At 47.9% G+C, this 12,189-nt stretch overlaps 1 protein-coding gene across 2 annotated transcripts in view; it reads right to left on the reverse strand.

Annotated features, from left to right (window-relative positions):
* Window positions 1-2,247: 2,247 nt before the first annotated feature.
* Window positions 2,248-12,189, reverse strand: part of EGFLAM (EGF like, fibronectin type III and laminin G domains) — a 78,554-nt gene continuing 68,612 nt past the window's right edge. For both annotated transcript variants that reach the window (XM_056325167.1, XM_056325168.1), the window contains 5 exons: window positions 10,854-10,932; window positions 9,863-10,006; window positions 5,096-5,179; window positions 3,933-4,036; window positions 2,248-3,378 (listed from right to left, as the gene is read on the reverse strand). In XM_056325167.1, coding sequence (XP_056181142.1) covers window positions 3,224-3,378; window positions 3,933-4,036; window positions 5,096-5,179; window positions 9,863-10,006; window positions 10,854-10,932 — 566 coding nt within the window. In that variant the 3' untranslated portion in view covers window positions 2,248-3,223. The remainder of the gene's footprint in view (window positions 3,379-3,932; window positions 4,037-5,095; window positions 5,180-9,862; window positions 10,007-10,853; window positions 10,933-12,189) is intronic.

The raw sequence follows: 12,189 nt of genomic DNA on the forward strand, positions 1-12,189 counted from the left end.
CTCTCAGTCCTCTCCAGGCTAACAGGCCCAGCTCTCCCAGCCTTTCCTCAGAAGGGAGATGCTCCAGTCCTCTAATCGTCTTCATAGCCCTCCACTGGACCCTCTCCAGTAGTTTCCTGTCTCTCTTGAACTGGGGAGCCCAGACCTGGACACAACACTCCAGATGCGGCCTCACCAGGGCAGAGCAGAGGGGCAGGATCACCTCCCTCCACATGCTGTCCACACTCCTCCTAATGCCCCCCAGGATCCCACTGGCCTTCTTGGCCACCAGGGCACACTGCTGGCCCATGGGCAACTTGCTGCCCACCAGCAGTCCCAGGTCCCTCCCTGCAGAGCTGCCCCCCAGCAGGTCAGCCCCAGCCTGTGCTGGTGCGTGGGGTTGTTCCTCACCAGGGGCAGGACCCCACTCTTGCACCATTGAACTTCATGAGGTTCCTCTCCACCCAACTCTCCAGCCTGCCCAGGTCTCGCTGAACGGCAGCGCAGCCTTCAGGTGTGTCAGTCGCTCCTCCCAGTTCTGCATCATCTTGTTCAGCAAACTTGCTGAGGGTGTGCTCAGTCCTTCACCCAGGTGATTCATGAATGAGTTGAACAGGACTGGACCCAGCGCTGACCCCTGGGGAACACTGTGAGCTACAGGCCTCCAGCTGGACTGTGCTGCTGATCACAACCCTCTGAGCTCTGCCTTTCAGCCAGTTCTCACGCCCTGTCACCATCCACTCATCCAACCCACACTGCCTGAGCTTACCTGTGAGGATGTTATGGGAGACAGTGTCAAGAGCCTTGCTGAGGTCAAGGTAGACAACATCCACCACTCTCCCCTCATCTAATGAGCCACTCATTCCTTCACAGAAGGCTACTGGGTTGGTCAGGCATGATTTCCCCTTGATGAATCCTTGTTGACTACTCCTGGTAACCTTCTTTTCCTCCACATGCTTACAGACGACCTCTAGGATGAGCTGTTCCATCACCTTTCCAGGGATGGAGGGCAGGATGACCCGAGGCCTGTAGTTTCCTGGCTCCACCTTCTTGTCCTTTTTGGAGACTGGAGTGACACTGGCTTTCCTGCACCTCTCCTGTTCTCCATGGACGTTTCAAAGGAGACAGGGAGTGGCTTGGCAATAACAATTGCCAGCTCCCTCAGCACTTGGGGGTGCATCCCATAAAGGCCTATGGATTTGTGGGTGTCAGGTTTGCCTAAATGACCTCTAACCTGATGCTCCTCAACGAAGGGAAAGCTCTCCTTTCTCCAGACTTTCTTGCCTCCAGGGTCTGGGATTCCTGAGGGCTGGCCTTGGCAGTAAAGACTGAAGCAAAGAAGGCATTCAGTAATGTTGCCTTCTCCATGTGCTTTGTCACCAGGGCACCCACCTCATTCAGCAGGGGGCACACATTTTCCCTAGTCATCCTTTTCCTACTGATACACTAGAAAAAGCCAGTCTTGTTGTCCTTGACATTCCTCACCAGATTTAATTCCAAATGAACCTTAGCCTTCCTCACTGCATCCCTGCATATTCTGACAGCATTCCTATATCCCTCCCAAGTGACCTGTCCATTTTTCCACGTTTTGTAAACTTCTTTCTTCTGTTTGAGGTTTGCAAGAAGCTCCTTGCTCATCCATGCAGGTCTCCTGCCCCCTTTGTTTGATTTCTTACTCATAGGGATGCACTTACCTTGAGCTTGGAGAACATGATGCTTGAATTATTAGCCAGCTGTCTTGGACCCCCTTACCTTCCAAAGCCCTAGCCCATGGGATTCCTCCAAGCAGGTCCTTGAAGAGGACAAAAGTTAGGTCTCCGGAAGTCCAGGGTTGCAATCCTACTTACTGCCCTTCTTCCATGCAGGATCCTGAATTCCACCATCTCATGGTCACAGGCATTCAGATGACCCTGCACCACTGGGGAGGTTTGTGCTTCTCCCACTGCCAGCACGGGGCAAGCCATGGGGCATCCTGCTGCATGGCAGGTTTGTCTTCTCCCCCCATGATGGCTCACTGATCCACTTCGAATGAAGAGTTAAGAAAAATCTCCAAACTATGACATTCTGGACTATTTCCTTAGTGTCTTGACAACACTCTTTGCCTGCTTAAATTACAGTTTGGCAATCAAGGTTGCATAAGTGTTGGTCCAGTGCCTAGAAAACATATTATTTTAAGATGACTGTGACCCACAAAGGTCTCTTGCACATCTCTTTTCTTGTTTTTCAGAAAAAAAAAAAAAGTGATTTATAATACCACAGTAGCAAGCATTTTATAGTTTTTTCCTTATCTTTTAATCTGTTTAAGCCAGGAAAGCTTCATAATGTACAATTTTAAACTGTCAAAATTTACAAAACAAAAAGATTTAAAATGAGTCGTAACTCACAAATATCCCCACCAAAACTGTAAAATACAGACATTAAGCCTCCTATGTAACAAGTTTAAACCACAGTTTACTACAGGTTTTAGGAAAGTGTGCAAAGAGCTAGTTGTGTAGTACACCTAAATGTTAAAAGTTATACCACATAAGCACGTCTGCTGCTGCTATAAAAAATATACAAGTATAAAATTACTTCTACAAAATTGGTTCACTGATTTTGTTGCTTGTAATAAAAAAGTAGACTTTAAGAACTTTCCTCCTCAACAAACAAAAATATCTTGAAACCAGTCACTGTAGCTGTTATTTACACAGGATGAAATACAATTCAGCTAAATCAGAGAGTGGTAAGGAGAATCGCTTGTTCTGGGACGTGTATCTGAATGCATAGATACACTGCCTGATGGTGTACTTGTTGAACAGCACAGTCATTGTACTACTGCAGGGTGGGATGAATGCATGTGTTTCAAGGCTTCTTTCTCTGATACTACAAAAGATAACCTAAGGATCACAACACACTCATTGAGCTATTTGTAACATCACACATTTCTTTGCTGTTGCACCGATGCACAACCTTCAGTGTTTGCTAAACACTTAACAACTTAACAGGTAGAGGGGATAGTCCATACACAAAATATTTGGTTTGGTTTGTTCAGAAAAGGAGAAGAAAGAAGACGGGAAAATGTTTTGGGTTTTTGTTTGGAGTTTTTTTTTGGGGGGGGACGTGGTGGGGGGCGTGGGTCCCTTTGGCTCTGTCACCTTCCCAGATGGTGAATGTGGGCTGGCTGTAAAGGGCTCTGGCAGCCAGCTCACGTTCAGCCACACACACAAGCACACGATAGGTCCTCAGCACCAGGATTCCTCTCTTGTCACTTGGTCCCACACGTGTTGATGTTCTTCCCATCAGTGGCATCCTCCACCAGCGAGATGTGGTAATCAGTTGAAAGCGTGAGGTGGGAGATGCAGCCCACCAGGCCCCGCATGTACTGCCTGTTCGTGTGCAGGGCTATTTCCTTCATGCCACCTGGGGGAAAGGTAGTGATGAGAAACTCTTCACCGACATAGGTGTCTGCTCCTGCTTAGCAGACTGCACGCCAAGCAATGCCATTAGCCTTCCTAGCAGACCTCAGAAGTTAATTTTCATTTACAGGTTGCTATGTGGGTTTTTTTAAGTAAGTTTTAAGCACTTGAAAGTACAGAAGAGATAAGCAGGAGCTAATAAACTAGGATGCTAATTATTTATTGCAGAAATTGTGGCATCAGTTGGGAGCTGAATAAGCTTGTGCCCGGATTCCCAATGAGGTGCAGGCTTTGCAGCTGTCACTCACCGACTCTCTATATATCTGCTGGAAGTACTGCACCCTATGGCGCTGGTCCCTTCTCATACCAGTCATACCAGTCCACCTGCTACAACCCAGAGAGGCCTCTCTACAAAAAACAGGCTGTGGGGGACCAGGGGCTGCTGCGTGAAGCCTTCACTTTGAGACGGATGAAGTGGGGATGCTCTGCCTTGCAGCCAACCAAACACAACAAACACAAAAATGCATCTGTGTCCTGGTGTGAACAGCAAACACTTACCTACATAGAGATCCCCATTGATATTTAACTGCCTCATCTTCCCAGGGGATTTACCAGTCCTGGCACCGTAATCATCCACGGTTACTTTGCCAGATTGTCCATCCCTGAAATGAACAACAAACTCTAATACATCCAGCCAAAAGCCAGGTGGAAGGAGGAGCAGCAGCATCCCCCTCTTGCCAGGTGACCTGGGCGACTAAGTGCTCATCAGGGCACTTCATGGTGAAGGCTTGGGACTGACGCTGGGGAGCCCCATGGACAGCAGTGTGCTACAGCAATCTAGACCCATTGGGGTGTTTCTTCTCCCCAGAGACTCAGATGTCAGAGAACTACAAAGGCTGTGGGACACATTTACAGGGCAGAAAAAACTGGGAAAGAAGTAAATTGCACAGCTGGGGGAGAAGTGAACATGGACAGAGTCGGACATGTCAAAAATAAGAAGTAATATAAAAAGCAAACAGCAAAAGCTTCAACATTAGGGAAGGAATAGGCAAACTAAATATGAACAGTTTTGTTTCTCACTAAAGCTTTTACGCTGCTTCCATTTTATATACGGTCAATAACCATGCTGACAGAAGAGCCATTTGATGGGTTCCTATTCTCACTGAATTTGGTAACAAGTTGTGCTAATGTCAGCCTGCAATTTCCAGGGAACCAACATCTCATGGAGAGATGTGTGCTTTCTATGCTGGGCACTCTTGCCTCCCATGAGGTAATGAGTTATAAATACGAGCTATATATACACTGCAAAATGTCTGCACCTCCTCCAAATCGAGAAAGTAGCCATACACTGCCCGTGCTCCAGTGCTTGTGCCAGCCAGCAAAAATGCTCACTAGGGAATTTAAAAATGCAGACACTAAAAAAAATACTCTTAACCCAAATGGTATGGGTTTAATAGAACGTCTGTCACAGCCCCAGAATAGCCCTGTGTGACTTTGGCAGCCTGCCTTGAGCTGCACTGAGTTGGCACTGTAACCTCTAACACAATAATCTTGTGTACATTGTCCTGGAACAGCCAAGTTGCTAACAGTTTAACTCCTAAGTGATGTGAGAGCGTGAAGCCACAGTGATTCACACCTGACCAGCATCCAGACACACCAGCTAGCACCTTTAACAGCAGGGCAGCTCCAAAATGCCTTCCAGATGAAGCATGGCCACTTACCGAACAGCCTTGACTCTGTGCCACCGGCCATCGCTGAAAGAGCCATTCACTGTGATGGATGCAATGCCGCTGCCCAAATTGTAGCTACAATTAAAAAAAAAAAATTAAAATGTCACTACCTCCCTTGCAAAGGCTGGCTGGCTGCCAAATGGCTCAGACATCCATACTCTGTGCCCTAACTGCTCTGCTCCCAGAGCTCCCCTTACAGCTCCAGCTCTGGGGGGACCAGTGGAATCCTTTGGAAGCCCAGCAGCAACACACTTACTTTGCAAAGTCAGGGTCATGGGGCAATAGGAAAAAACCCCTCCTGCCTACATCAGAGTAGGTACCACCACCACCACCATCCCATGGGAGCAAGTAGGGTGCCTCTGCATGGAAGTTTCTCCCCAAAACAGGAGGTTATGAAGGTCAGTGACCTACAGGCCTTTGGCCAAATGGGAGACAGCAGCGGGAGGCTGCAAACAGGGTTAATAAATAAATAATTACAAGACCAAATAAGCACATGACCTATAACAGATCTATAAATCATCTGAATTACAGGGAAGGTTGAGACCTGTAATGTTAGAAAGGATGAAGCCTAATAAATAAAAACAGAGATAATCATAGAGTTCCCTGCTTCAGTTGTAGAGGATTATTACTTTGTGTTTGCTGCTACTAAAATTACTCAGCAGACATAACATTCCCATCACGTTTACACTCCAGGCATCTTAATTTTTGGGTCCCAGCAATGTGGGCCAACCTTCCTGAAGGGGAAGTAGATGCTACAACACAGTGAGCTTCTGGGTGCTCAACTGCCTACATAAGCAGGATGAATTAGCCTGAGCCAGCCTGCTGTCAGCCTTCAGCCTGCACCACGCTAGAGAGATTAAAGCAAATGCCATCATCTATTACAAAAAAGCTGAACCTGGAATGAAGTTGATGGCCAGGATAAGGTACTTGAGAACAGCACATGAAGTCGTGAGCTGCCCAGAGCAAAATTTTTATCCTAAATATGACTCTTCCCCAGAGGTTCAGTGAGTCTCAAACAAGCACCTCCTTTTACCCAGGATGAAGATACCTGTCTAGAATCATGGAATCACTTAGGTTGGAAAAGACCTTTGAGATCATCAAGTCCAACCACTAATCCAGCACTGACAAGTTCATCACTAAAACATGTCACTAAGTAACATATCTACACGCATTTTAAATACCTCTGGGGATGCCAATTCCACCACTTCCCTGGGCAGTCTGTCCCAATGCTTTAACAACCTTTCAGTGAAGAACTTTTTCCTAACATCCTAATATACAATCTAAACCTCCTCTGGTGCAGCTTCAGGTCGTCTCCTCTTGCCCTGTCACTTGTCACCTGGGAGAAGAGACCGACCCCCCTGCCCACACCCTCCTGTCAGGCAGCTGCAGGGAGCCACAAGGTGCCCCCGAGCCGCCTCCTCTCCCGGCTGACCCCCCCCAGTTCCCCCAGCCGCTCCCCACCAGCCTTGTGCCCCAGCCCCGGCACCAGCCCCCTGCCCGTCTCTGGACACGCTGCAGCCCCTCTGCGTCCCCCTGGCAGCGAGGGGCCCAACCTGAACACAGGAGTCGAGGGGCGGCCTCGCCAGTGCCCAGTGCAGGGGGACAGCACTGCCCTGGCCCTGCTGGCCACGCTGTTCCCGGCACCAGCCAGGGTGCTGCTGGCCTCCTTGGCCACCTGGGCACACGGGGGGCTCATGCCCAGCCGGCTGCCGACCAGCCCCCCCAGGCCCTTTCCCCCCAGGCAGTTCCCAGCCCCCTGCCCCCAGCCCGCAGCGCTGCGGGGGCTGGTGTGACCCACGGGCAGGACCCGGCACTCAGCCTGGTTGACCCTCACACAACTGGCCTGGGCCCATCGCTCCAGCCTGCCCAGACCCCCCTGCAGAGCCTCCTGCCCTCCCGCAGATCAACACTCCCCCCAGCTGGGGGTCACCTGTGAACTCACTGAGGGGGCACTCCATCCCCTCTTCCAGATCCTGATAAAGCTATTAAACAGAACCAGCCCCAGTACTGAGCCCTGCGGAACACCACTGGTGACCAGTTGCCAGCTGGATGTAACTCCATTCCCCACCACGCTCTGGGCTCAGCCGGCTCTTAACCCAGCACAGAGCACACCCACCCAAGCCACGAGCAGCCAGTGTCTCCAGGAGAATGCTGTGGGAGATGGTGTCAAAGGCTTTACTAAGGTCCACGTAGAAAACACCCATAGCCCTTCCCTCATCCACTAGGCAGGTCATCTTCTTGTAGAAGGAGATCAGGTTCATCAAGGAGGACCTTCCTTTCCTAACCCCATGATGGCTGGGCCTGATCCTCCAGTTGTCCTGCCATGTGATGGCACCCAGGATGATCTGCTCCACAACCTTCCCTGGCACCGAGGTCAGGCTGGCAGGCCTGTAGCTGCCTGGATCCTCCTTCCTGCCCTTCTTGTACCTACAAGACTGGTGTCATGTTGGCTGACCTCCAGTCTTCTGAGACCTCCTCACTTAGCCAGCACTGTTGATATATGATGGAGCGTGGCTTGGCCCCACCAGCTCCCTCAGTGCCCTCGGGTGGATCCCATCCAGCCCCACAGACTGGTGTGTCTCAGTGGAGCAGCAGGTCACTGACCGTTTCCTCCTGGACTGTGGGGACTCCATTCTGCTCCTCCTCACCCTGTCTTCCAGCTCAGGGGCTCAGTACCCAGAGGGAAGCTGGGCTTGCTGTGAAAGACTGAGGCAAGAAAGCATTAAGCACCTCAGCCTTTTCCTCATCCTTTGTGGCAGCGTTCCCCCCCGCATCCCATGAAGGATGCAGATTATCCTTGGCCCTCCTTCTGTTTCTAACATGATAGTAAAAGTGTTTTTTGTCATCTTTTTCAGCAACTGCAAGTCTGAGTTCTAGCTGGGCTTTCTCCTCTCCACCTTCCCCCTGCATAACCTCACGACACCGCTATAGCCCTCCGGGGTTGCCTGCCCCTTCTTCCAAAGATGGAAAACTCTGCTTTCCCCCTGCGTTCCAGCCAAAGCTCTGCTCAGCCAGGCTGGTCTTCCCTGCCAGCTCGTCTTTTGGCACGGGGGGTACAGGCTTCTCCTGAGTCTTTAAGGTCAAGAGCTACAGAAAGGTTTGGATGCTCAGGATTGTATCTAATTGTTAGACCTCTTCCTACAAATATGAGATCCATATCCCTAATGAATGGGGATCCCCTACAACAGTGATATAAGCTTCTACAGAAGCAGGGAACAACAGAAAGGATTTACAGCAGCATTTACACTGTACAGGGAATCTAATAGGAAAATGGGAGAGAAAAAGTATGTTTCAAATTTTAAACTGGACCAGAACACAGATATCTAATTTTAGGCTGCAGGAAAATACTTCTGACCAATTCGCAGCCCTGACACTCTTCTGATGTCACCTCTCAAAAGGTGGGAAAGTCGCATGAATATCACTCTTCCAGAAAAAAGATTTTTTTTTTCCTGCATTTGCCCTTTCCCCATCTTGTTCAGTGCTCCCTTTCAGTATGCTAGGAGTTTTCATTTGGGATCGCAGTTTTTCACCTTCTAAATGCATGTGGAAGGTGCAGCTATTTCAATAAAACTCAGCTGTTTTGATCTAAAACCGTGGTGTATCTTCATCTCTGGGGGATAGCAACAACCCTAATAAATATGCACTGTGCCTAGAAAATAGACAGAATAGATCAGCCACTTAGTACCATGCATCTTGGATAAGACAGGGCCTCCCAAAGTTATCTAAGAAATGCACCATTTCTGCAGAGTCAATTCCTTGTTTATAAAACAGTGAGGCATCTAAGAGGTTTTGCAAAACCAACCGCAGAAAATCACATGGAAAAGAAGCTTAAAATAAATTAATTTTAATAGAAAAGTGCAATTTGTCTATGCATCCATGGTAGCAAACAACAACCAGGTAAGTCAAGTAAAAGATAGCTTCAAATTAGCTTAAATGATGAACAAAATCTTTGTCATTTAATCAACAGTGTCTCACAACAATCCATAATAATGATGACATTTGTAGTTGACGGTTTCTTGCCTTATACAGCCTAAAAGGGGATCATGAAGAAAACAGGGCTTTCAAAATGCAGGAGTCCCAGAAAAGCACCATGCAAAAAGCTGCACAGTCTAAGTGTCTGAAAGGGTGAAAGCGATTCTGGAGACAGAACATGAGTTCAGCCCAACATCTCCCAACACTCCCACTTTCAGCTTTTTGAGAGTAATAATTGTTTCTTAAATAAGCAGTTCTGTGGTTGGTGGCGGTAACAAAGCCTGGCGACACCTGGGTTTGTGTCACAGGGTGGGATATTTGGGGGTTTGGCAAGGTGTGACCCTTGCTGCCATGTGCACTCTGCAGCAAAGAGTGAGCCTGCAGCGAGCACAGGCATCAGCAGGGCTTTTCCTTGACCCCTGCTCTCTTTGCACACCCAACACCTGCTTTCCTTAACTGAGATGGCAAGTGCTTCAAGAGGCATTGGGGGAGTTTCTGACAGTACTCATACCCTCATAAAGTGACTTTTAGAAAATCACATTAAAAGTGGATGTTTTAAAAATTGGGAGGGAGGGAAGAAGGGAGCAGGAATGATGCAAACTTGCTCCACATCACCTCTTCAACTCACATCCTGTCCCAGACAAATGGGACCCATCGCTGAACAAAACCTTACGATGTAACTGTCTCACACTACACCAAAAGGACAAGCGCACTGGATGCATTGTGGCAATTTCTCCGACCCCTGAGTGTACCGCATGCAATGCAAATAAGGCAGAGAGAGTTTACCTGAATATTAATGCTCCTTCTTGCAGGCCCAGAGAAATAAAGTCACTGTTAGGTCGCATGGGACCATCTCCCCTCCACATCAAAAGACCTTCCTTCATTGTGGTTTTAAACCTCATGAACACATTTGTTCTTGATCCTGATACCCTGTTTAATGTAGAAGGAAATAATAGTAAAATATTGAGCTGGGACAGTCTTCAAAAACATGTAACGGATGATGCTGTATTTCTTCTCTGCTGGTCTTGCAGGCTACTGTCTTGCAACTCGCCTACATGCCGATTTGTGAGACTCTGGTTCACATCTCCATTCCCAGCATTTCAGAGTGGGGGAATTTAACTTGTCCCTGCAGAATCCCAAACACTTGGTTACTCCACAAAAATAAATGTTTTCTCGCCAAGCTCTGTGTGAAATTGAGTTTAACAACACATTTTGAAAATGTCCAGGAGATCTGGTGCCCTCAGAAGGCAGTGGAAGAAGTATAAGAAGGGCAAATCAGAAAGTCCTAGTAGGTGAGTGGTACTGAGCTGCAGGTGAGGACATCTGTGAAGCCTCCTCTAGCTAGTGGCTGAAATACAGGCAGATGGAGGAATTCGTTAAAATAACCCACAACTTACTGGAATTTGGGCATCTTCCAGGATACAGAGCAGCCAAAAAGAAGTCTGAAGATCTAAATTTTAGGCTACAGCAAGAGTTAAAATCCGTAGTCTCTTTACAGATACAGCCTCTGTATGCCTCTCTACTTTCAGAGAGCACATACCAGTCCTTCTCCATGCCAGATATATGCTGTGCATGCCAGTACTCTACAGGCTGCAGGATGTTTGGATATTATAACCAACTGAGCCATAAGCACAGAAAATGTATTATTTTCCCTGAAATTTAGAAATATGCCAAATACAGCTTAAAACACTTAAATATGCAACACCCTCCCACATGAGGCTCCTAGAATTATATCGGTTAACAAAGAGAATAGTTATGTTCACAGGAGATGCATTACCTTTTCAGGATATCTGGATTATCATATGTGAGGTAACTGCGACCAATAAATTGCGGGATTTCAATTGCTTCTGTAATGGCTGAAAAGTAAATAAAAAACTGAAGATGAATGCCAGCTGACACTGAAATGGAAGGCAAAAGAAGAGACAAGACTGGTTTACTCCTGCATTGGCAGGTACCTGCTGGTGGCACAGAACTGAGTTGAACCCACATTGGTTTGCAAAAAGCATAGCTAGTTCATACCTAAATGTAGCAGCAGTAGTTGAGGTAGTTTATAAACTGGTGACAGTCCCTATACCTACAGCCTTCATGTCATGGCCCTAATGTATTGCTCCACCATAAATGTTAGCACAGTAAAATATGAAGTACCAGGAAAACATTGCAAATTCTGTTTTTACCCCCACTTCCACATTCCTTGATTCTCTGTGTGGTTCAAGCCACCCTCCTGCCAAATCTTGTCCATCAACCACCTTCTGTTCTTAGTCTAAGAAACTCCTCCTCGGCTCGTTATGGAGCACCAGCTGCAGAACACGTGCTGGGACCGCTCACCCCTGCAAAGTGAGGTCAGGAGACAGCACAGGTGACCTGTCAGCTGTCCATTTTCTCCTTTTGTGTATGTGACTTTGCACAGAGTGGCTGCTGCTTGCTGAGGGTTCAACCCTGGGGTGCAGTGCTGGGGGGAGGCTGTTTCCAGGGAGGACATACAGGATGACCCTAATCCCTTTAAGGTCTATTGAAAGCAACTGAGACTACACTAAAGGCTGTATGACAGAGGCTGCAAAGCCTCTTGGCGGATATATTTGATATGCTGCAGTGCTGCCCTGGAGGATGTTTTGCTCAGAGCTCACCAGTGTCTCACACGCAGCATCTCCCATTTCTCTAGGGACACCCCCTGATACTGCTGTGGTGTACAGCTGCTGGGACAGCAGCACACATTGCAACCAGACCTGGTGCTGGTGTATGGCTGCCCATGGAGAAAACTTTGGTAAAATAACTCTGACGTGTGATATAAATCACTGAGCATCCCTGATACACAGCCTTTGGTAGGCTATAAGCACTGGCCTAAACAGAGCTTTTGGGTGAACATCCGACAGCTTGCTGCTCATCGCTCACAACTGACTGCTGCATTAATATAAACCAATTCTATAAATTCCTTAAAAGAGCTGCCTTCATCCTATTTTCCTCCTGAGAACTAATCCCTTCAACCCACAGCTAATCCCATCTATAGAGATTTCAAGCTTTTCAGGGCATGGATGCTTGCTTTCGTTACGCAATGCAGAGGCCGACTGGGCTTTAAGAGCTCACTGTAATACAGATATGCAACAATTGGTGTAGTC

The sequence above is a fragment of the Falco biarmicus genome, chromosome Z (assembly GCF_023638135.1).
Source record: "Falco biarmicus isolate bFalBia1 chromosome Z, bFalBia1.pri, whole genome shotgun sequence".
Lineage (NCBI taxonomy): Eukaryota > Metazoa > Chordata > Aves > Falconiformes > Falconidae > Falco > Falco biarmicus.